We start from the raw sequence: 26,294 nt of genomic DNA, 5'->3' as shown, positions 1-26,294 counted from the left end.
TGAGAAGGAACAGAAGAAATCATAGAAGGTGAAAATGAACTGAACTAACCCTTTAATAAAAGCACATGCTAAGTATAGCAGTCATAGTTTATGAATACAGAGGCACCAAAACAGAATAAAATACACTAAAAACAGAGTCACCCACGCACTGAAAAACTCTCCAGTTATTCGCCTATTACGCAAGGAAGCGGGTTTGCCCCTCAAAAACATCATGCCAAAGAAAATCCTAATAAAAATTGTGTTCTATACTGAATAGACCTATTGTGCCTGTTGATAGACAAGCCTAACACTAAAAACTGTTTTTTTTAATTGGAGGTAGTGTAGTATTGTCTGTTGTGGTGCCTCTGTATTCCTTGGTTTTGTCCACCCTTGGCAGAGGGGTGTCACCTTATTGCTACTACTACAGAGCGTGACTTCTTAACCAGAGGGGAGTCAGGTCTAATCTCCCCACCTGCATTTACAGTGGTTGCCTGTGTGGTAACCCACACTTCTGAGTATTATTTCAGCTGTCTGTTCTGTTGTTACACATAAGGCTTTACGTACAAAATTGGCTCTCAGTTGTTTTCCCCTTTCCTTATTTCCACGCTCATAATCAAAGGCATTTACAGTTGATTGCTTACCGCATATAGTCCAAAAACCATTTCATGACAGTGGTTAGAACCACCAAAATCTGTTATGCTCTTGTTGGCCAAGTGTGAATCCAGAGCAGATACAGTATGTCTTCACTGGACACTCTAAATATTGACTGATATGAAAGTATTCCTTTCTAATGGCACATGCAACTGTAAATCTGTTCAGCCATTCTAGACTGTTCAGGGGTTTTCACATTTGTATTAGAGCGCCTGAACCACCGGCTGATTACAGACCAGCGCTAATAGAACATCTTCCTCTTGCAGCCCATTGTTGGTTTAATGAGTTTAATGTTTCAGGAATAAGTTTAGGTACCAGTTCATTATTTCCACATCATGCCACATATAGGACTCTTAATGCAGAGAAATTCAAGCAGAACATAGAAAGACTATGGACTCGTTTTCATGCAGGTTTTTTTTTTCTAATCCTGGTTGCTTTAAAGTCATATTCATCATTGTTTATGAACAATGAGCCATAAAAATCCTAATTAAAGATGTAATTACACTGAATAAATTCTTAGCTGAAAATGAATTATAGATTTGTTGGAGGCACAGTTAATACATCAATGGGATAAACCACCCCAGTCCCCATCCATCATTTTAAGATAGACTCCACAAAGCATCTAATACTGCATTAACTCTTTCCTAGCAGGGCCAGGTTGAGTCTTAAACTCACAAGCAACAAGAGCTGCAAGTGAGATCATAAGGTGGACAGGTGAACATATTCGAGATGTATAAAATATTGAACCCCATGCAGGGGGCACAGGAAGATGTGGGCCTCCATCCATTGCGTCTTAAAGCAGCATTACAGTATTTCACAGAGCATGACATTTCTAGTAGGAAGCCTGGAAGCCATTTATCACTAGGAAAGAATGAACAAAACCATAATGGACTGTGAACTGCTCTGAGGCCTGGAGCCCGCTAGAGCTGTTTCAGCAGTGTTTTGGAATCGCTCCCGATTCCAAAAGCTCAACACCAATAGAATGCTATGAGGGTGATTCCACCCATGGGTGTAGCAATCACCCCTGCAAGCCCTGCCATCACAGGGGGGCCCAGAGGCTTTGGGGGGCCCTCCTCCTCGTTCTTCCCAACCACAAGTGCAGCCAACTAGCAAAGAAACGTCCTCATTCACTCACGAAAAACCATGTGCAGAAGCGTGTGTAATGATTTCCTGCTTCCAGAGGCTGCTTCACAGCAGAACACTCTGTTGCCATGCGTCGGCTCCCACTCCCGTGGGGTTTAGGGACAAAGGGGGCCCCATGCTATCATTTTTGCAGGGGGGCACTATTAAGTCTAGTTACGCCCCTTTTTACCCACAAAATCACTATCGCTTGCGATTAGACTAAAGCATTTTAGTCATTCAGAGAATGCAGATTTCAAAATTGCATTACCTGAAATCGCTCTGTGTTTAGTCCAAGAATCAATCTCTAAAATTCTTTAAGGTCATTAAAAGACCTTCTACTGCACAACAACATCAACGCACCTAGTCATGGTTATACATCACAATAGGATACAGAAAAGGAAATTTGGGGAAAACAACAACTTCAACAGTAATCAATCTTTACAAATCAAAAATAGTAAATTGGTTAGGCAGCTAAAACAACAATTTTGCCGGCTCAACACACACACACAAACCCACGACTCCTACGCATATCACACATGCCGGCAGATTCTGGGAGTATCCGGGCCATTTAATGTATGTATATCAGCCACTTGTCCTACAAAGTAGATACAACATTTTCACCAGCAATAGCAAATGTATGCAGCTGGGAGCACAGCAAAGCAGGTGCAGGTCACTATTAGTTGTGAGGGAAAGCCAAGGAATATTGTATGTGCAGACAACTAAGATCAAATGCAGCAAACCATTGTTGCTTACAGTTCATGGGGACTTATGCACTATATATTGAAGCAACTCATAGCGGCCTATCGATGGGGCAGCGCAGTCCAAGTATCCATGTGCAATATTGGTTGTACAGGGTCTTCGTCCAGAGTGGGTCCAACAAGTGGCCTACAAACACTCCTAATCCATCACTTCCAGAGCATGTAACAGACCACTTTTTTCCTGCAAATAAGTCCACTGCATGCAGTGAGCGGTTTGGCTCCATTTAGCAATGCCAGACTCTTTTTACTTCACATTTAGTAAGTTGCTCCACTCACTGCAATAAAAGAGCCCAAGGACCTATTGCATATAAGCAATTCCAGGGCTACTGACCAAGATGGACCTCTCCCCCAATTACTTCCTGTGTTTCAGGTCTAGGGGTTTTCAATCGTCACTGAAACTCTGCTTTTTGGTTTACATATACACCTTTTAGAAGAGCACGGAGTTATACACTTCCAGCTATTGTACATTGCTTTTTCCTTACAGGTTGACTAAACGGATACCAAATATTAGATCCACCACTCAATAGTGGATAATGTGAAAAACATGCTTGATTAGCTTTGCAAATACCAAACCTGTCAATTCATCCAGAAGTGTCACATTCCATGGTACTTTTACCAATATTTTGCTTTTAAAGCAGCTAGTTCAAAAGACATGGAAAAAGCCACTGTGGGCCTAATTTACTAGGACACCCCCAGAGATCCCCAGTGGGAATATCTCAAGTGATCACACAAGCCTGGATTGGATTTTATTTAAACGGTCTGTTATGTAATAAGTAATTGTAACCTATAATAAAACACAGTGGGGTTGCTGAAAGGTTAGCAAATAAGCAGTTGTGCGATTGCAGTCCTGTATGGGTGCTTGCCATAAGAACCTTTTTTAATGAAACCCAGGGAGTCCGTAATTTTTCACAGGTCCATAGCTTGATGATACCTTAGGGCAGATTACTACAGTGTATACTGTAATGTTGTAGAGCAGCTGTACACATACTAGATGCTTGAGCAAAATGGCCCCAAATAAGGATCCCAGGGCCCGTATTCAATTCACTTATTCTCACAAGTCTTCTCCTATGTGATACTTTCATACCTTCTTAATACAATGCTTTTCAAGCTACCAGCAACCGGGGAGGTACTTGGAATCATTTTGACAGTTCTTTTTTAACTACTTTTTGGTACTTTTTCAATTGCAAAGTGCTAAAAACTTATTTTGAACAAAAGATTAAAATTATCTGCTAGGAGAAAACTTAGCAGAAAGTAAATTGCATGTGGGCCCGGGGCTCATATGTAATTCAGCTTCTCTCCTGAGTTTTTTCTATGTGAGATTCTCAAACTTGCCAATAAAATGCATTTTAAATCACCAGCAAGCAAAAAAAAAAAATACTTAAAATAGTTTTAACAGTACTTTTCCACCTAATTGTTGGTACTTTTTCAGTTACAAAAGGGCTGAAAAGTTATTCTACATAGAAGGCTGAAAGTTATCTCCTAGGGTGTTTTATTGGTTTCCAGATGAGTATTATCTATCTTAAAAGGAGCCCGAGGTGTGAGACCTATAGAAACTGCCATATTTATTTCCTTTTAACCAGTACCAGTTGCCTGGCAGTCCTGCTGATCTTTCTGGTCAGTAGGATCTAAATCACACATCTGAAACAAGCATGCAGCTCATCTTGTCAGATTTGTTATAGACTTCTGTGCTGCATGCATGCTCAGGGTTTATGGCTTAACGTATTAAGGCTCATACACACATCAGACTATGGTCTTTGGAAAATGAAAGATCACAGACCAATCTTACCACCCTTCATGTAGTATGAGAGCCATACTCTACACAGTCTTTTCTATGGAGCTGAACTCCACATCAGAAAAAAATCTTTGCAAGATGCTGCACACACAGATGCTGTACAGACACAAAAGATCAGTATCTGCAAAAGATCTGTTCCTGACAAAAATCCATTCCTGCAAATTGCAATGATAGTCTATGAGATCTGCAGATCATCATACACACATGATTTAACTGACATTCATCTGCAGATCAAGCAATCATCCGCAGATCTGAAAATCCATCCTGGTGGATCTGATCTGCAGATGAATGTCAGTTAAATCATGTGTGTATGATGATCTGCAGATCTCATAGACTATCATTGCAATTTGCAGGAATGGATTTTTGGCAGGAACCGATCTTTTGCAGATACTGATCTTTTGTGGCTGTACAGCATCTGTGTGTGCAGCATCTTGCAAAGATTTTTTTCTGATGTGGAGTTCAGCTCCATAGAAAAGATTGTGTAGAGGATGGCTCTCATACTACATGAAGGGTGGTAAGATTGGTCTGTGATCTTTCAGTTTCCAAAGACTATAGTCTGATGTGTGTATGCACCTTTAGAGTCAGCAGGAGAGCCAGACAATGCGCCTTTTTTAAAAGGGAATAAACATTTCAACCTCCATATCCCTCTAACCTCAGATTCCCTTTAAGGCTGAGTCCAGTCTAACTCATTCATCACAAAGATGGGATAAGGTTATATTTATGGTACATTTTTTACCTCAGAAAAGCTTACCTGGACCTATGCAGAAACCAGCTATAATTCCAACAACACAAATCACACTAACATAGCGCATCCACTGGATTCTGGCCTGCAACAGAAAATAGTTTTGTAAATGTAATATATGATGCCCATTGTCTCAGACAGTATTGAAGTAAAAAAAGGTTTTCCCCTGCCAACCAAAATGTATTTTTTCTTTCTCTGTGCAAAAATCACTGCGCATCAGACCTCCCACTTCCACTATTGTATCCATAGAACATAGCACCTATTACAGCGTTCAACCCTTCTGTAAGTAGATTTCCTAGCAGGCACTGTAATTCGTCCATTGCACTGACATCACACTGTGGGAGGAGTTTTGCAACAATATCAGCCATACAGACAAGCCAGCTCTATTTGAGAAAGGGTAAAGATTTTTTGTGGGAAAGGGGGTATTGGCTCCTGAACTTCAATCCTGGATTAAAGTTCCTCTTTAACATTAAAAAAGTTCATACTAATAACCTCTCTTTCTCTTCGGGCTTTCATGGTTCTTGTTCTGGGTACCAGGGCTTACACATTTGCTTACCTTAGGTTTAGGCTTAAAGAGAAACTCCAACCTAGAATTGAACTTTATCCCAATCATTAGCTGATACCCCCTTTTACATGAGAACAATAATGCTTTTCACAAACAGACCATCAGGGGGCGCTGTATGACTGATTTTGTGCTGAAACCCCTCCCACAAGAAGCTCTGAGTACCGGTACTCTGGGCAAACTGCCACAATGTAACAATGTTCACAGACAGGAATTAGCGGTTTACAGCTGTCTGTAACAGCCAAAACAGCTAGGAGCAGCTACATAACCTGCCCACAGTAAAAATGTCACCATGTAATAAATGTCAGAATGTAAATCGGGGAGAGGAAAGATTTTACAATGAGCAAACACTGACTAAATCATTTATACATAATTATGGTAAAAAAATAAAGCACTTTTTTACTACATTATTTGCACTGGAGTTCCTCTAATGTTCAAGGGTTGACAATCACTAATTCTTTATTATCATTAGCAACATTATAAGGAATGTTTTGCCTACCTGAAATACAAGTGCCACTGTTATTCCAACACAGCAGAATCCCATGAAACTAAATCCACCTATCATAAGAGGCCTTCTACCTAGCTTCTCCACTGTAAAACACTGCAAAAGAGTAAAATACAAAATGTACATTATACAGGATGACAAGGTCCGTAAAAACATCACCAATCAACTCTGCACAATTTAGCAAAGTAACAAGATAAACCTATGGAAGATGAAAGGCATGAGATGGAACTCCCAATTCAGCTAACAATGGTCAGGTCTTTGGAACGCGTCCATGCAAAAAGGCCGTTGGGCGAAAAGGGCGCATGGTAAACGATAAGCGGTAATAGCGTTTATAAAAATATTGTGTTGTATTTCGTTTACAAACAATGTTTTACAAATCAAAACACATATAATAATGTGTATGAAATTGCAAATTGTGAAAACGATAATATTCCGTTTTAAAAGTGAAACTTGTAATTACGTTTGTTAAAAAAACGATAATATATGTATAGTCATAAATGTATGATATTGTGAATAACCTTCATTTATCATTTCTTCGTGTAATAAAATCTGAGAATATGGTTTATAATGATGAAAAAAATATATAAATAACTGTTGTAAAACATTAGTAAATATTACTAACATTTTACTACAACTGAACCTAACCCTACTCTCACACAGAACCCTCCCTGTACCTTATCCCTAACCCCCCCCCCCCGGTGGTGCCTAACCCCAAGACCCCCCTTAATGATCGCTTTATTGTGTGGATGATAATGCTTTACAAACAGTAAGGGATAACATTTTAAATAACGTTTTAGTTAAATACGATAAATATGTTTAGTATTTTTGTAAACGTTATTCGTCACGGGCGCATCTTGTAAACTTAAACCACCACAAGCACAGTTTGAAAACATAAAAAATCTCCGGGCACCTTTTTCGCTGTTCCGCGCCCATCAAACAAGATTTATTATGGGAGTGAATGGCGGCGCCCTTTTTGTCCACTTGCCTCATGCGCCCAAATTTCCTGTCACCCTTTGGAACACCCCTGGCAATTATTCGCAAGCCATTTATGACATTTGTGGTGTATACATTGAACTTTCCCATTAATAACTCAGTCCACAGAAGCATGAAGGTTTATATAAAGATCATTTTCCTCCTTTGTTCTGCATTATACAACCACTTATTCTAAATCTATAGAAGTTGTTCTTCTGTGAACTGGCAGAGGCCCATCTCTTCTTACTTTAACCTCTTGAGGACCACGGTGTTAAACCCCCCTAGTGATCAGGCCATTTTTTGTTAATAGGGCCACTGCAGCTTTAAGGCCAAGCTGCAGGGCCGCACAACAGCACACAAGTGATCTCCCTTTTCCCTCCACCAACAGAGCTTCCTGTTGGTGGGGTCTGATCCCCCCTCCAGTGTTTATTTTTTTTATAATTATTTTTTAAATAAAAATACGTATTTTTTTTCTTTTTGAACCTCCCTCCCACCCTCCCCCCACTGGCCAATCATTGTGATCGGATGTCATACTCTTCAGCCTATGACAGCGGATCACCGCCGACACTCTGGAGGGGACAGCCATGTCACATGGCTGTCCCCAGTACACCGCTGCTGCGGATTGCAGCGCTGTACAAAGCAATTAGACGGCGCTTTTACAAGGGTGGATAACCGCTGATAGAGAGCACAGATCAACTACAGATTTTTATTGTTATTTTTATTTTTTTACAGATTTGTGAGACAAAAAGGAAAGAGCCCTGACCAAAAGGCCTTAAAAGGGCTCGTCTCCACTAGTGCGGCGTGCGTCTCGCAGACGCACACCGCACTGAGCCGGTGGGCGGGATCGCAGGCGAATCCCATGAGCCGTGCCATGCACGGCTATGGGATTCGCAGCCTCAGTGCCGAAATCTGCGGGGGGTTCCGGGCGAATCGCTCCCGCAAGCGATTCCGCCGCGGCGCCGTCATCCCCTATGGCAGAGTTTTCCCGTGCGAATGATGTGCGGGGAAACTCTGCAGAATCGCCGCGAAACCGCCCTAGTGGAAACCGGCCCTAAAGGTTTAAGGGAAAGTACAGTACAGTAGGGGAGGTAAATCTGTGCAGAAGATGGTAGAAATAGTGGTCAGTGGCCGAAGTGTCCTAGGTAGTGTATGCTTGCCTGAAGAGGTGAGTTTTCAAGTTGCACCTAAAAAAGGGCAGGTGTGGGGAAGTTGCAGATGTGTTGAGGGAGGATGTTCCAGAGGAGGTGAGAGGTTCATAAGAAAGTCTTGTAGGCAGGAGTGAGAAGAGGCGACAAGAGAGGAAGGCAGAAGAATATTGTTAGAGCGGAGACTGAGTGTAGGATAGTATATGGAAATCAATTTATTTAGATAAGGAGCTAGGTTGTAAAATTATAGGATTTAGAACTGCCACTATTTTATGAATGAAAGAACATAGCATTCCCTAATTTTCCAGTAACTGCAGCCTCAGGCTAGGTGCACACTTAGCAGAAACGCTAGTGTAGCGTAAAACACTGCATTTTATGCACAAATGTTAATCAATGGGACACATTAAAAAAAAAAAACGCATGGTTATGCATTTGTACTTTGGGGTTTTTAACCACTTCCCAACTGAGGGGTTTTACCCCTTGACCACCAGAGCAATTTTCACCTTTCAGCGCTCCTTCCATTCATTAGTCTATAACTTTATCATTACTTATCACAATGAAATGAACTATAGCTTGTTTTTTTCGCCACCAATTAGGCTTTCTTTAAGTGGGACATTATGCCAAGAATTATTTTATTCTAAATGTGTTTTAATGGGAAAATAGGAAAAAATGTGGGGGCATTTTTTTTTAATTATTTTTCAGTTTTCGCCCTTTATAGTTCAAATAATGCATGCTACTGTAATTAAAACCCATGAAATGTATTTGCTCATTTGTCCCGGTTATAAAACCGTTTAAATTATGTCCCTATCACAATGTTTGGCGCCAATATTTTAATTGGAAATTAAGGTGCATTTTTTTCAGTTTTGCGTCCATCCCTAATTACAAGCCCATAGTTTATAAAGTAACAGTGTTATACCCTCTTGACATAAATATTTAAAAAGTTCAGTCCCTGGACTTCCGGATCCGGCGCCTGCATGAACGGACGCGAGTGAAGGAAGCTCCGTGCAGCCGATCATAAAACAGTGGCTTGGCCACACTCAAAAACCCTCCAGAGACTAGAAGGGTGGCCCACAGTCCGCAGAAGCTGAACAGCATACCCTATGGACCGTCGCTTAAAGCCAGCGGACAAAACAAGAAAGGATAGTCTGAAGCCTGACACTCACTCTAAGATGGCGCCGCCGGAAAAGAAGCAGGCCAGGTCACCGAGCAGTGAGAGAAATGACGATGCATGGGGCACTGACTCTGACGAGTTCGAGGAGAGACCTCACACCCAGCTTAAAGATGCTGACCACCAACGCATAGCCAGAGAAGTGGTCAAACGAATCTCACCTGACTTGCAGGCAATAGTGGAGGCCGCGGTCACGAGGTCTCTGGCGGCCATTAACCACAAACTGCAGCAGCACTCTAAGCAGATCCGGGAGGCAGAGTCCAGAATAGAGCGGTGTGAAACAGACTTGCAAACAGCCCAGAACACAATCAAAGACCTCACCGCAGAGAATAAAGGCTTCAAGGAGAAGCTAGACGATTTGGAAAATCGCTCCCGCCGGAACAATCTGAGAGTGGTCGGAGTGCCGGAATCATGTAAGCCAGGAGACCTACAACAACTATGTGAAATAGACCTACCAGAAGCCCTGAAGATTACGGCACCATTGAGGGTGGAAAGAGCGCACAGAATAGGACCTCCTAAAGAGAATGAACCTAAAACACCAAGAACTGTGATAGTTAGATACTTAGACTACAATGACAAAATGAAGATCTTGAATGCGTACAAAGCTCTGCGAGAGCCTTTCAAACTGCTAGGATTTACTATACGCATCTTCAATGACTATTCGGCAGAGGTCACAAAGAAGCGGCAACTCTTTGGAGCAGCCTGCACTGAACTTTATAATAGACAAATAAAGTTTGCTTTATTATACCCAGCACTCCTTAAAGTGACCGAAGCCCAAGGTAAAGTTCTTTTCTTTCGAGAGCCAAAAGAAGCCCGCAGTTACCTCAAGAATCTCCCAGCTATAGTATCGTCCGAGGGGGCTGAGGAAGAAGTTGGGTAAAGTATGAAAATCTGTACTAACTTAACCGTACTCTGTTCATGCCACCCTATATAGATTGGTGGATTTAGACTTGACTCTGTTGCTTTAAAGCTTGGGGATCTCTCCCTTGAACTCTAAAAGTAAATAGTGCTTGATGTGGACGATTTGTTCTTCATAGAAGGCTGCAAGAAAGCCTAATGGCTAGTTAAACTGTGTTCATGCAGGAAAAAAGAGGAGTCTACACCGAAGTAATGAAAAATGTTAAGTATGATGCTGACACGAGATATGTAAACTCTGATACAGCTTCTACTCTTATTAAGGGAAAATTGCTATTCCTCTGTCAGTTATATGTTCTTTATGCTTGGTTTAGAAGGGGGGAAAGGGTTAAGGGAAAAAAGGGAACTGCTCACTATTTGCTAATTGGTATCTATGGAAATGTGGAGTGAATGTAAGACGACATAGGCCCTATAACTTAGAACCATGGTAATTAAAATCTATTCATGGAACGTTAAGGGCCTACGAACACCTGCAAAAAGGGGCCAAATTCTAAGGCATTTAACCTCCCTGGCGGTAACCCCGTGTGTGACACGGGGTAAGCCGCCGGAGGGTGCCGCTCAGGCCCTGCTGGGCCGATTTTCATAATTTTTTTTTTGCTGGACGCAGCTAGCACTTTGCTAGCTGCGCCAGCACTCTGATCGCCGCCGGCCCCCGCCCGATCGCCGCTATTTGCTGCGGCGCGCGGCCCCCCCCCCCCAGACCCCAGCGCTGCCTGGCCAATCAGTGCCAGGCAGCGCCGAGGGGTGGCCCGGGACTCCCAATGACGTCCCGACGTCAGTGACGTCGGTGACGTCATCCCGCCCCGTCGCCATGGCGACGGGGGAAGCCCTCCAGGAAATCCCGTTCTATGAACGGGATTTCCTGATCGGAGATCGCCGAAGGCGATCGAAGCGGGCGGGGGGATGCCGCTCAGCAGCGGCTATCATGTAGCGAGCCCTCGGCTCGCTACATGATTAAAAAAAAAAAAATTTTAAAAAAAACTGCTGCGCTCCCTCCTGGCGGTATTTTTCATACCGCCAAGGAGGTTAAAAAGCCTTCATGCAGACGTAGCTCTCTTGCAAGAGACACATTTGGGGAGGGCAGAAATGCCATACATGAAAAAGAAATGGGTAATGCAGGTTATAGGTTCACCAGCGGTGGGGAAAAAGGCGGGAGTAATGATTCTAATAAACAAATCCCTAAAGGCAGAAATTATAGATTCAGCCTCTGATGATGAGGGAAGATGGGCCTATGTCACCTTCCGTTTACCTGGGGAAACGTATACTATATTTAACATCTACGGACCAAATACTAATCCCAAAACCTTTATACAAAAATTACAGTGGAAACTAACAGAAAAGCCATTCCCTAACCTTATAATTGGGGGTGATTTTAATGATGTCATTAGTGTGGCTGAGGACAGGTCTACCAAGCCTCCAGCAAATTACAAGCCAAAATCCACTCACTTAGCCACACTGGTAAAGGACCTAGACTTGGTGGACAGTTGGCGCTTCCTACACCCTTATGACCGTGAATATTCCTTTTACTCACCAGTTCATGCCTCCTCGTCACGCATCGATTATCTTTTATTATCTTCAAATTTAGTTACTAAGCTAAGAGAGGCATCAATTCATGATATGATCATTTCTGATCACTCACCTATATCCATTTACATAGGAAAAAAAATACCCCATGGCACAGATATATTATGGAGGTTCCCACAGTTTTTATATGGAGATGAGAAATTTCATCAAGATCTTATATATTGGTGGCAGGAGTATTCCTCTGATAATAAATCATACAAAGATAAACCTCATCTATTTTGGGATGCTTCCAAAGCGGTCATAAGGGGAAGGATCATATATGTAACAGCAAAAAAAAAAGCAGAGCTTATTAGAATATGAAAAACATGTGAAAAAGATCAGACAAGCGTCCACTGATTACAAGCTAACACCCAATGAGGCTAACAGACAGAAATGGCTGAATGAAAAGAAAGAGGTTGATCTCTGGTGTAAGATCCGGGAAACCTTGTCAGTACCTTACAGACAGCTCTTTTATCATAAATATGGTGAAAAATCCGGTAGGCTCCTATCCAGAATGGTTAAGGCCCAAAATTCACCTTCTAATATTCACTCTCTTAGAGCCAAAGATGGAAAGCTAGTTCATATACCTAAGGACATCAATAAGATATTCTATGAGCATTATAAACAATTCTATGGGGACTCGAGACTTATTGATAAACCACTGGGAGAATCATTTATACAAAAGGTCAAACTACGAAAACTGTCAGAACAACATCTAGAGGAACTAAATAGCCCTTTTACAGAGCAAGAAGTCCTAGCCACCATTAAAGGTCTACATAATCATAAGTCACTAGGCCCCGATGGCTTACCAGCCGAGTATTTCAAAATACTAAAATCAGAGATAGCGCCCACCTTGACCTCCTTATATAACTTGATACTAGGAGGTAAGCCTATCCAACCATCAGGAAATGAAGCTCACATTAAATTGATCTATAAAGAGGGTAAGGACCCAACTGACCCTGCTTCCTATAGGCCGATCTCCCTGATTAACCAAGATCTGAAGATACTTACAAAGCTAATGGCGAATAGGCTAGCACAATTTCTACCATTTTTGATCCACCCAAATCAAGTAGGATTCGTAAAAGGAAGAGCAGCGGTGACGAATATTAGAAAGCTTATGACAGTACTAGAACAAGTCAAAGCCTACCCCAAAACATACAAACAAGCGGCAATACTGACGCTAGACGCAGAAAAAGCCTTTGACGCAGTCCATTGGACGTGGCTAAATAAGGTTCTAGCCAAAATGGGATTTCAGGGGGAATTTATGCAATTCATTAATTCACTATATACAGCCCCTTCAGCTAAAATATATACCCCAGGATTCCTATCCCCTTCTTTTCGGCTGTACAAAGGTACAAGACAGGGATGCCCAATGTCACCGCTGCTCTTCAATATAGCCCTAGAGCCACTGGCCATTTACCTTCTTAACTCCTTAGAGGGAATTCAGATAGGGGAGAGACGGGTGGTGTCTGCACTTTTCGCAGATGACATCTTACTCTTTCTAAATAAACCACGGTCACAAGTGCCTCTTGTACTGGAAACTATCAGGGAGATTGGCCAGGAGTCAGGGTTCAAAATTAATGAACAGAAAAGTGAGCTACTTTACCTCTCAAACCAGTTACCCAGGCAAGAACAATTAAATTTAGGAGTCAAAATAGCAAATGGATACATCACGTATTTAGGACTCAAAGTTCATAGAGACCCCTCATTATTATATATAAATAACTTCACCCCACTAATTACAAATATCGTACAACAACTAGACAGATGGGCCAACATACCTATGGGTCTAACAGGAAGGTCAGCTTTGATAAAGATGATCAGCTTTGGGAGGCTCTTATACCCAATGCAAACCCTGCCGCTTCTGATAAAACATAAAGACATAAATAGTCTTAACACAGCCTTCTCCAAATTCCTCTGGAGAGGAAAAAGAGCCAGAATACAAATAAAGCGACTTCAAATCCCTAAAACATACGGGGGCCTAAATCTCCCAGACGTGAGAAAATATAACTTAGCTTGCCTAACGCGCCATGTAAGAGATTGGGTCTCAGCCACCAATTTCTTCTCCAACTATGAGCTTGAGAGTTCCCTAGCCGAACCGTGGTCCCTAGTAGGCCTGCTTCATACACCCTGGGCAAACTTGCCTACGCGCATGAAACATAGCCAAGTTCTTAGAGACACCATAGTGACGTGGAAGGAACTAAGAAAGATGTTTAATATGCCATGGAGAATATCAAAATACACCCCCCTATGGGGCTTACCAACATTCCTACCAGGTATGATGCACAAGGAATATGCGAAATGGGAATCTAAAGGGGTTTTAAAGATTAGCAATGTGCTAAATCTAGATAAACATGCCCTCCTGTCATTCAAAGAAATCCAACAAACCTATGGGATAAATAAGGCACATTTCCTTATATACGCACAAATAAAATCCTATATAAATAAAAATATTACTAATGTGGCTACTATAGCACAAATTACCCCATTTGATCGGTTTCTAAAGCCAGGAGGAGGGAGATTGTCACTCTCGGAGCTACAGAGTGCTCTAGCCCAAACACAGTGTGAGGCAATATCCAAAAAGAACTTCAAACCATGGGAAAAAAATCTTTCCAGATTCAAATATCGAGAACAAAATAATAACTGGCAATAATCTCTTAAGATCGCTTCTGGTAAGCGAGAAGTGGCGGGAATCACATCTGTTATTTATTTTTAAAGCTAAGTACGCCTTTAATATAAAATATAAAATCCCACCACCGCACTATGTCAATAAATGCCCAAAATGCAATCATATGGAAGCAGACCTGATGCACTGTGTCTGGGAATGCCCTGGTATCTCAAAGCTCTGGGATGACATATCTCATTTCTTAGGTAGACTCTGTAAAAGGCAGATCCCAAAAAATCCTATACTCTTTTTATTCCATTATAGCGAAGAAGGAGAAAAGGCAGGAGGCCCCTCCCATAAACTCTCTGATATAGGCCATTTGGTTCTAGCGGCTACAAAGAAGGCCATATATAACAGATGGATATACCCGACAGTGCCCACTATACTAGATGTGCATGACGAATTGTCCTTTTATTTAAAATGGGGAGATTGGAAGCAACTTTGATTGTGGAAAAGGGCACAAAGACCTTTTTTAAAAGGTGGAAATCATATATGCTTCTGATGTATTCTGACACACAAATTAGACAGCTTATGGAGCCTTTCAAGTATTCCTCTTGGTATGCCTATCAGCAACTAGCAGGTACTCTAGGACGCTTAGAAATATTAGGATCTTCCAGTGGCGTTCCTACCATAGGGCGGCATGGGGCGCCCCGCACCGGGTGTCGGGCGCCCCAGGGGGTGTCATCAAGGCCCCCACAGAGGCCTGTGCCGGCCGGACAGGAGGGGGAAAGCAACCCGGAAAGGAGGGGTGGCGGGGAAAGCGGCGGGGAGGGGGGCCGGACCCCCCACCTCCCTCACCTGGGTCCCCTCCTTCTGGCGCTTCACCCTCCTAATTAGCAGCAGCTTGATGAGCGGGCAGGAGCGGGCGGAGAAGACTTACTCACCTACTTCCTGCGTTCCAGGCGATGGCAAATAGCGTCATCGTCACCTGACGCTGGTCTCCACCTTCTCCACCGCCCACTGTGCTTCCTGATTTGCGGAAGCACAGTGAGCGACAGAGAGACCAGCGTCACGTGAGGATGACGTTATGCGCCATCGCCTGGAGCAGGTGAGTAAGTCCTCCCCGCCCGCTTCGCTAAGCTGCTGGCTGCTGCTAATTAGGAGGGGGAAGCGCCGGAAGGAGGGGACCCCGCCACCCCACCTTCCAAGCTTCCCTCATACCGGGGGCCACTATGCTACACTGGGGGCACCTATGCTACACTGGGGGCCACTATGCTACACTGGGGGCCACTATGCTACACTGGGGGCCACTATGCTACACTGGGGGCCACTATGCTACACTGGGGGCCACTATGCTACACTGGGGGCACCTATGCTACACTGGCGGCCACTATGCTACACTGGGGGCCACTATGCTACACTGGGGGCCACCATGCTACACTGGGGGCCACCATGCTACACTGGGGGCCACTATGCTACACTGGGGGCCACTATGCTACACTGGGGGCACCTATGCTACACTGGGGGCCACTATGCTACACTGGGGGCACCTATGCTACACTGGCGGCCACTATGCTACACTGGGGGCCACTATGCTACACTGGGGGCCACCATGCTACACTGGGGGCCACCATGCTACACTGGGGGCCACTATGCTACACTGGGGGCCACTATGCTACACTGGGGGCACCTATGCTACACTGGGGGCCACTATGCTACACTGGGGGCCACTATGCTACACTGGGGGCCACTATGCTACACTGGGGGCCACTATGCTACACTGGCGGCCACTATGCTACACTGGCGGCCACTATGCTACACTGGGGGCCACTATGCTACACTGGGGGCCACTATGCTACACTGGGGGCACCTATGCTACACTGGGGGCACCTATGCTACACTGGGGCCACTATGCTACACTAAACTATACTGGGGCCACTATGCTATACTGGGGCAACTATACTAGCTATACTGGGGCAGTGGCGGTGCCAGGGGGGTGGTTTGGGTGCTGAAGCACCCCCTAATATTGTCCAAGCACCCCCAGCGTGAACTGATTTTCGGCGTCTAATAGACGCTGTGTCAGTTCACTGACAGCAGCAGCCCGCAGCTCCAACAGCGGCAGAGCAGGGCTACAGTAAAATGGCGTCCGAAGCCCTGCTCTGGAGACTGAGTCTGCAATGCAGGGCTTCGGGCGCCATTTTCCCGTAGCCCTGCTCTCACCGCGGGAGTTTCAGTTGCTGGCTGCAGAGGATCGTGAGAGCTGCGCGCCGGACGGAGGCCGGGACAGGAGGTCTGCTGCTGCTTCAGGTGAGTAAATTTTTATTTAATTTATATTAGCAGGTGTATCGACTGTTCTGGCCAGGTCTGCTACATGATTGAAGTGTTTTCTGGCCAGGTTGCCACATGATTGCATATATTTTCTGGGCAAATCTGCCGACATGATTGCATGTATTTTCTGGGCAAATCTGCCGACATGATTGCATGTATTTTCTGGGCAAATCTGCCGACATGATTGCATGTATTTTCTGGGCAAATCTGCCGACATGATTGCATGTATTTTCTGGGCAAATCTGCCGACATGATTGCATGTATTTTCTGGGCAAATCTGCCGACATGATTGCATGTATTTTCTGGGCAAATCTGCCGACATGATTACATGTATTTTCTGGGCAAATCTGCCGACATGATTGAACGTGTTTTTTGGGCAAATCTGCCGACATGATTGAACGTGTTTTTTGGGCAAATCTGCCGACATGATTGCATATATTTTCTGGGCAAATCTGCCGACATGATTGCATGTATTTTCTGGGCAAATCTGCCGACATGATTGCATGTATTTTCTGGGCAAATCTGCCGACATGATTGCATGTATTTTCTGGGCAAATCTGCCGACATGATTGCATGTATTTTCTGGGCAAATCTGCCGACATGATTGCATGTATTTTCTGGGCAAATCTGCCGACATGATTGCATGTATTTTCTGGGCAAATCTGCCGACATGATTGAACGTGTTTTTTGGGCAAATCTGCCGACATGATTGAACGTGTTTTTTGGGCAAATCTGCCGACATGATTGAACTATTTTCTGGTCAAATCTGTTCACATTACGTGTATTTTCTTGAGAAAACCTGAACAATTATGTGAATTTTCTGGGGAAAGGCCCACTGTCTTTGTGTTGCACTTTTAAGGGGAACCCGAGGTGAGAATAATATTGGGCTGCAATATTTATCTCCTTTTAAGCAATACCAGCTGCCTGGCTGCTGTGCTGGTCCTCTGCATCTAATTCTTTAAACCATAGACCCTGAATAAGCAAGCAGCAGGTCAGGGGCTTCTGACAATATTGTCAGAACTGACAAGATTAGCTGCATGCTTGTTTCTGGTGTAATTCAGTTCACTACTGCAGCCAAATAGATCAGCAGGGCTGCCTATTGTTTAAAAGAAAATGAATATGGCAGCCTCCATATCACTCTTATCCCGGGTTCACTTTAAATTAGTTAGCTCTGCCCTCATCCGGTCATGGCCACGCCCATTTTTCGCCGCGGCGCGCAATGCGCGCCGCATGTTATAACCGCACCCATTTTTTGTTAGCTATACTGGTGCCACTATACTATACTAAGGACAACTTTAGGGGGGGGAGCGAGCCTACACCTGGCATTACCCGCCGTGTCACGTTTAGCATGCCACATTTGCTGTTTTTTTTTTTTTTTAATGGGGGGGGGGGGGTGTCTTTTTAATACCCAGCACCGGGTGTCAAATGCCCTAGGTACGCCACTGGGATCTTCACATAACTAAATAACAATGCTAGCTGAACGCTTTAGTTCCTTGAGTCTATGGATACAAAATAAATGTAATAAAGATAAAAAGAGAGCAGTAGAGGGGGGTGGGAAGAGGGGGGGGGGGTTCCGGGTGGGAGGTTGGAAATGTACTTATCTGCTGAAATTGTTGTTGTTCCATGTCATAAAAGTGTAATGTTCTGATATTAATGAAAAGCAGCTGCGTCTGCGTATCTTCAAGATGTGATATGGTAAACATTATTTGTAATAGGGGTGAAAACTTTGAAAACTTAATAAAATTTATTTGAAAAAAGTTCAGTCCCTAAGGTTATGTATATTTTTTAATTATATTTTTTTTCTTTAATTACAAAAAAAAATAAAATTGGGGAGTGTGGGAGGTAAGGAGTTCATTTTTTGTGTGAAACTCATTTATTTGTATGTAAAAAATGCTTTAGGGTGTAGTTTTACTATTTGGCCACAAGATGACAAAAGTAACTTTTTGTTTAATGCAACCTGCAAGCATCCTTCCGGACGCTTGCAGGAAGTACTAGGAGGCTGAGAAAGTTTTTTTTTTTCCACAATGATCTAGCGGAGAAGCAGCGGATCATTGCGGGGCTTAGATCAACGAACGGGAATAGATTTTCCCATTCATTGATCTCCGGGCGAGCGGCCGGCGGCGTGTTTACGAGCGGGAGTGCACGCTAGAGCGAGCGGGAGCGCGGGCAGCAGCGGGAGCGTGGAAAGGAAGTTTCTCCGTCCCTGGGGGTGAAAGGATGGAAAAAGGGATGGAGAAATTGGTACGCGTTGGGGCTAAGTGGTTAAAATTGTTAGTTTTGTTACATATTATGCATGAACGCATCAAAAACACACATAATGAAAGTCAATGGAAACGCAATGTATTGAGTTGTGTATGCGTTTTTGAAGCGTATTTTAAAATAAATAAAGATTTCTGATGTATTTCCACTTCCTGTTGTCTTCCTAGTGATTTGCATAAAATGCAATACATGAAAGGATTGAAACCACATACAAAATGCGTAAACGTTTTGTACAGTATATGCGAACCGCAAACGTGTAAACGCATGAAAAAGGCATATGCGGCTAAAAAAAAAAAATAATAATTCAAATGCAAACGCACAAAAATGGCAATAAAACGCAAACAAAAAAACGCAACGCACCTGACAGAAAACACTTATGTTATGCTATGTGTGCACCTAGCCTCAATAAGAAATACAGACTGTAACATTGAGAATTATGGACCAGGTCACTCAGCAGTAACTCCACATTTTTATAGTAACAAGCAAAAATGTGAGAAATTGAATATTCGGGACCAGCTTTCTGCTTTGTTCCCTAAGACAAGTGTCTTCTTGGACCCCCAACTACCACATGCTTGTACAAGGGCCCCTCATCAATTTGAAGCCCCTCATCCCCCATGTACTGCAATTTTCCTCTCAATACCTGGAGCTTATCAGGAGTCAATGTCTAATAGATTCACATTTAAGTGCAAGTTGCAGTGGTTCTTTTGACAGTGTCAGATTAGCTGCATGCTTGTTTCTGGTATGATGCAGACACTACTGCAGCCAAATAGAACAGGGCTACCAAGCAACTGGCATTTTTTAAAAGGAAAAATATTGCAGCCTCCATATCCCTCTCACGTCAGTTGTCTTTGAAATTGGGCTAGTCTATGCTCCTCACATACACCAATTAGCCTTGGGCACCCAAACCAGTTAGCCAATGCACAGGTAGTTCTTCCTTGGCCCACTTTTGGCATTTACTAACAACTGCATACTGTAATTCACAAAACCTGCCCCAGCAGATGCTGTGTTCCACTTATCTAGCCATCATACTCCTCCCCCCTTGCTTAAGTCACTAAGGTCCTTGCATCCATTGATCCCAGTTCTCAGCACATCATTTTTAAGAACTGACTGTTCATTTGCTGCCCACTATATCCCATTTCTGAGAAGATACAATGGTGATGAAATAATCAATGTTCGTCATGTCACCCCTCAGTGGTTTTAATGTTATGTCTGATCAGTGGAGATTTTTTTTGTATAGGGTAGCCAGGTATAGTTGCCTAAGTGTAGGTAGCTAGTATAGTTGCCCCAGTAAAGGTAGCTAGTATAGTTGCCCCAGTATAGGTAGCTAGTATAGTTGCCTAAGTGTAGGTAGCTAGTATAGTTGCCCCAGTAAAGGTAGCTAGTATAGTTGCTCCAGTATAGGTAGCTAGTATAGTTGCCCCAGTATAGGTAGCTAGTATAGTTGCCCCAATATAGGTAGCTAGTATAGTTGCACCAGTATAGGTAGCTAGTATAGTTGCCCCAGTATAGGTAGCTAGTATAGTTGCCCCAGTATAGGTAGCTAGTATAGTTGCCCTAGTATAGGCAGTATAGTTGCCCCCAGTATAGGTAGCCAGCCTGGAAGGGGAGCAGTGGGCACAGGGGTGGGGAGGGTCGGACCCCCCTCCCTCCTCGCCTGGAACCCCCCCCCCCATCCATGCTCCCCCTCCATATACCACAGCAGTGTTTTTTTTTGGCAGAGGCAGGGGAATAATTAGCTCGCCTCTTCCTTGCGTTGCAGACGTCGGAGCACTGCGTCCCATAATTTTCCTTCTTCAATGCCTCAAGTGGGCCGCATTGAAGGAGGAGGAGGAGGAGAACTGTGAGATGCACCACACACATTGCTAAGACATCTGGAACACAAGAAAGAGGTGAGTTAATTATTCCCCTGTGTGCTGCTGCCGCAGCACTGCTGTACTATCTGAAGGGGGCGCGTGGACAGGGGGCCAGATGAGGGGGGAGGGTTTGACCCCCCCCTTCCCCACCGCTGTGCCTACTGTTCCTTCTTCCTGGCCACTTCCCCCTCCAGCTCACCTCACGGCAGGCCCCCACGGCCAGGCGGCCGGCGGTAAGCTAGACGGCGGCTTGCTAGACACACTTCCTGCTTCTGTCCGGATTTGCCCCCAGACGTCCGCCTCCGGAGGAAGGCATCTCGCTTGGGGTCATGGGTGGGTCGGGCCTGGGGCAAAGGAGAACGGGGGAGCGGTGGGCATAAGGAGAGCCCACTACACGTCTGCTCGTTTTAAAATTTTTGTTTGGACTAAGGTATCCTTTAAGTTATACTCCTGGAGCCAGAAAGTAAAAACTGCATTGACGTTGTACGCTTTTTGTGTACTGGTTCAACTACAAATACATACATACATACATACATACTACGGAAAGGTTGGCAAATATGTACCGGTACATATCCCCCTTTTTCCCCATTCCTTTACTCTTCTGAAAAGAAAACTAAATGGTTTTATATAAACTACATAAACAAAGAATCTGCTGCATCCGCTTCAACTTTCTCCCCCTCTGGATAACCAAATGCAGGAAGAAAAAAAAACCTTTGAGCAAAACCAGCAGAAAATATTGACAGCAGAACAAATGCTTGTAATTTTATAACCAATCTCCCAGTGTCCATCGGGTGCCATTTCTGTCTCCGCTCAGGACCAATCAGATGAACAGAGCTATGAGTCTACCTCAGTGAATGTGAGCCAGTTACTGCACAGCCCATTCCATCTGCACCACTTCAAGCACTTTTATTACGGCTCAATAGTGGATGGTGAGGGCCAGGACCATTTAGCGGGTCAGAGTACAGCAGAATAAAGAGGGGGGGATTTGGAGGAAGACAGAAAGTGGTAAATAAGCAGGAAGCTGCGGATTTCACTTCTCTGCTGCACGGCGTTTATTAAAGGAAGGCCGTGCTGTGAGATTTTGCTCCTGGGAGCTGATGGCGCGCATTAGTCTCTCTAATTGTCAAAAATCTAATTTAGTGTTATGTAGCGCAGGCCAGCCCTGGGTTAAAAATATGGAACAAGCACAGGGTTATAAATTCCTTCTCCACTGAGGTAACTCTCAGATAAGGAGACTATAAATGGCTGGGAACAAGAGGATGGAGGAAGGAGGAGGTCGAGGACTGGATCAAAAGGGGACAAGACAGCGACACCAAAGTAATCAGCTTGTTAGGTGGCAATTTTTCTTTGTGCTTATAAGGGACTCCGGCAGCCAACACCCTTCTCTGTTCTGCCGTCTGTCTTACGTTAAACTGCCACACTGTACAAAAAGGGAAATTCTGTGTCCTGCCAGATCACTATTAAAATTCATCACGTTTTATAGGAACAGTATTATGGTTATTACTGGCATCACTGATAATGGCATTCATTTTATATTATTTCACAAAGGCAGCAGAGGGAGTAGTGGCATTGTTAAGGTTATGCCCAGTGTCAGCATGTTGTCATTTGGTAAGAAAATATTTTTTTCCTCATGTTATATTTTAGTGTTCTTCGTAGCAAGGTAATTATTATTTAGCATTTATATAGTACCGTCATCTTCTGCAATGTTGTGCATAGTACAGTACATGGTCTTGTCACTTAACTGTCCCCTAGAGGGGCTCACAATCTAATCCCTACAATAGTCATATGTCTATGTATGTATCGCCCAGTTTATGTATCATAGTCTAGGGCCAATTTAGGGTGAAGCCAATTAACTTATCTATATGTTTTTTGTGAATGTGGGAGGAAACTGGAATGCACAGGGGAACCCAGACAGACACGGGGAGAATATACAAACCCGTGCAGAGGTTGCCCTGGCTGGGATTCGAACCGGGGACCCAGCGCTGCAAGGCGAAATTGCTATCCACTACGCCACTGTGCTGCACTTACTGCGTACTTCATTTAAGTGTAAGAATGTCCAGTGAAAACACTGGAAAATGTAAAAGACAATTTAGTTGGAAGGACAATGCCATAAAAAAAATTAAATTTTATTAAAGCCAGCAAATGGCAGTATGATGTGTGATGGACTAGAGGGATCATTTATAAACCACTGAAATGTGGAAATATATCTAGGCAGTGGTGTAGCAATAGAGATTGAAAAGTTGTGACCGTGCCAGTGCCCCTTGGGCCAGAGGGCCCCAGCCCCCCCCTCAACCACAGTATTAAATCTTTATTTGTCCTGTGCTGGTAATGATTACTTCTATAGATGCTTTAAATAGTAGTAATCATTAACACACTGTTTCCCATCCCCTGCTTGCATACCTCGTAACTTGTTGAGATGAGAGGGACACTTAAGCCACACCCCTGATCACGCCCTAGTCACGCATACCATAAAGATTTCATAAGAAAAATATGTTTTATAATTCAAACCACACTGGTCCTTTCTATCCTGGTTCATTATCCATCATATTAACATCTTCAAATCAGTATTATATCAATTTAACCTCCCTGGCGACTTATTTATTTTGCCAGGGAGGCTGAAATGGGGTTTTTTTTAAATAAAAAAAAAAATATTTCATGCAGCCAACTGAAAGTTGGCTGCATGAAAGCCCACTAGAGGGCGCTCCGGAAGCGTACTTTCGATCGCCTCCGGCAATCGAAAGTAACAAGATAGGCCGCAATGAGCGGCCTATCTTGTTTCGCTTTCCTCGTCGCCATGGCGACGAGCGGAGTGACGTCATGGACGTCAGTCGACGTCCTGACGTCAGAGCCGCCCGATCCAGCCCCTAGCGCCGGCCGGAACTGTTTGTTCCGGCTGCGCTGGGCTCGGGCGGCTGGGGGGACCCTCTTTCGATGCTGCACGCGGCGGATCGCCGCGGAGCGGCGGCGATCGGGCAGCACACGCGGCTGGCAAAGTGCCGGCTGCGTGTGCTGCTTTTTGCAGAATGCAAATCGGCCCAGCAGGGCCTGAGCGGCGACCTCCGGCGGCATACCCCGAGCTCAGCTCGGGATTACCGCCAAGGAGGTTAAAGGATGTGAATAAAGTCAAACACATTTTTTAAGTACTGAATATATATATATATATATATATATATATGTATATTTATTTATTTATTTTTTCTTTACATAGAAAGGGGGACAAAGTCCTGAAAGAGGGACAAATGAGAAGGAGAGAGGGACAGAGGGACAGGGCTCCCAAAGAGGGACTGTCCCTCCAAAAGAGGGACAGTTGGGAGATATGTGCTTCTTTCACTTCTCATACTGTGAATGTCCTTGGCAGGTTTTGGTGCACCGTATCAATTGCTATGTATACAGTGCTTGGGGAGCCGCAATGTAAAAATTGCAGTAGGCCCCACAGCTTCTTAGGCATGCCACTGTATCTAGGTGAAAGAGCCCACCAACAAGAACCATGTTTAATCCCAGAGATTTACTGTTATGAAGCAAAGTGCTTCAACGTCTAAAGAAACTGAAGACTGGATATACATGTTGGGTTGGCTTCCAACATAATTTTCACAAAGCACTTAGCTCAGCTGGCAAAGCCAATTTTTTTCAAGGTTCCCCATAACGGCAACATTTAAACTGCTCACAATTTTATTCTGATTCTGAATGAACCACTAGTGTTGTCAGGAGCGTTAAAAAAACTGGACACCCAAATGTCAGTGGACAGGGGCACAATCAGCATGCCTACAGTTTGTGATGGTCACATTTCGTGCTCTGCCTGCCCTCTCCTACTCTCAAAAGGAAAGTTAAAAGAAGAAGGTAAACAGTAATTACTGTGCTACAAAAGAGGGAAAATGGGAGGTGAATTTATTGAGAATCTAATTTCTCTCACTGCAATCTCCCTTACTGCAGTCTCCATTTCCAAACCAGAAAAAATATGCTTAAGACCATCAGGAACTGGAAGGTTTAAGCTTTCTTCTTCCCCATCAATAGAAAACTGCTAGGTTTAATTGTTAAAAAAAAAAAAAAAAAAAAAACCTATTCTCAACCCTTTGAGTGAATTCTCGAAGCAGATAAATCCCAGCATGCAACATAGGGGAAATGTTCTTTTTTTGCCCTGGGCCGGCCCAGTTGTGCACACCCACTTAGGGCTGGTGCATACCAAGATTAAAAATGCTAGTGCATTGAAAAGCGCTTGGTTAATGTATTTCAATGGGATGGTGCACACTAGAGCGATTCCTTTTTTCCAAAAACTCAATCTCGGGTCCTGCAGCATTTCGTCAATTTCTGAGGCATTTCTGTCTCAATATTAAGAATAGCAAAGTGGAAAACCGCTCTCAAAAACGCTAAATCAGAAGCGGTTTTCCAAGCATTTTTGTTACAGAAGCTGTACAGTAACAGCTTTACTGTAACAAAATATAAATCTGCTACACAAAAACGCTCCAAAACATGCTAGGCATGTTTAGAAAATCTCTAAACATGCCTAGAATCGCTTTGAAAAACAGCTTCAAAAACCGCTAGCGTTTATGGATCCGCTAGCAGTTTTTGGTATGCACTGGCCATTAGTGATGCATTGCGAAGGGAGTTACATCCTGTAAGGTCTCTTGCTTTCTAGCAAGTGCGGCATCATTATCCATGCTTCCAGGTTGACACCCTTGGTGCACCATCTTGTTGGCATGGTAGTGATGTATTGCCAACTAAAGGGGGTGCGCAACTGGACCGATTTGCTGGCTGTGTGCTGGGGCAGGCATATGCTAATCCATGCTTGGTAAAAGTCCCCGCCCCAAAGTGCAGAGCTTTCTCCCTGTTCAGGAGAACCGTACACTGTGTCGGATGATGTACAGACCAACGCATAACAATTGTCAGACTGTCGGCAGATGTCTTGTCCTGGTCAACAGGTGGTGAGAGAACCTGTACATCAAGCTCAAATAAACATCAGGTGGAACTGTTCACTTGTGCCCACGGCTGTCTCTTTTGCAATAAACTTAACAGTTTACTGACAAAGAAGGAATCTACAGCTTCCTCTTCCTGTACCAAATTAGCTTTGAGCGGTTTTCCCAGCTTCCAATGTTCCATACATGCACTAACAACAAAACTAAATTTACCATTTGAGAAATGGGTAACTTCTCTCCTTCTCTGTCAAAACCCTATTGTAAAAAAAATGATGGTTCACCAACATAAACATAAGTAGTTTTTGATCTTTACATGAGCTGTCACTTACCCCAATTAAGCCAGCAATGATCTCTATGGCCCCAGTTCCCACTGTTGTGTATGGAATCTCATATAAAGGGACGCCAGCATTTTCAAATATGGAGTTTGTGTAGAACCAAATCTGTAAAATAAAAGACTAGATAAAG

The 26,294-nt window shown here is 43.8% G+C and overlaps 1 protein-coding gene across 1 annotated transcript in view; it reads right to left on the bottom strand.

Moving 5' to 3' along the window:
• LOC137536356 (solute carrier family 2, facilitated glucose transporter member 9-like) overlaps positions 1-26,294 on the bottom strand; it is a 122,792-nt gene that overhangs the window by 29,356 nt on the left and 67,142 nt on the right. Inside the window, exons 8-10 of the mRNA XM_068258537.1 lie at positions 26,159-26,269; positions 6,106-6,207; positions 5,054-5,129 (exon numbers count right to left, since the gene is read on the bottom strand). Of these exons, the coding sequence (XP_068114638.1) occupies positions 5,054-5,129; positions 6,106-6,207; positions 26,159-26,269 (289 nt within the window). The remainder of the gene's footprint in view (positions 1-5,053; positions 5,130-6,105; positions 6,208-26,158; positions 26,270-26,294) is intronic.

This window comes from Hyperolius riggenbachi, chromosome 10, assembly GCF_040937935.1.
Source record: "Hyperolius riggenbachi isolate aHypRig1 chromosome 10, aHypRig1.pri, whole genome shotgun sequence".
NCBI classification, from domain to species: Eukaryota; Metazoa; Chordata; class Amphibia; order Anura; family Hyperoliidae; genus Hyperolius; species Hyperolius riggenbachi.
This window is presented reverse-complemented; position numbering and strand designations above follow the sequence as displayed.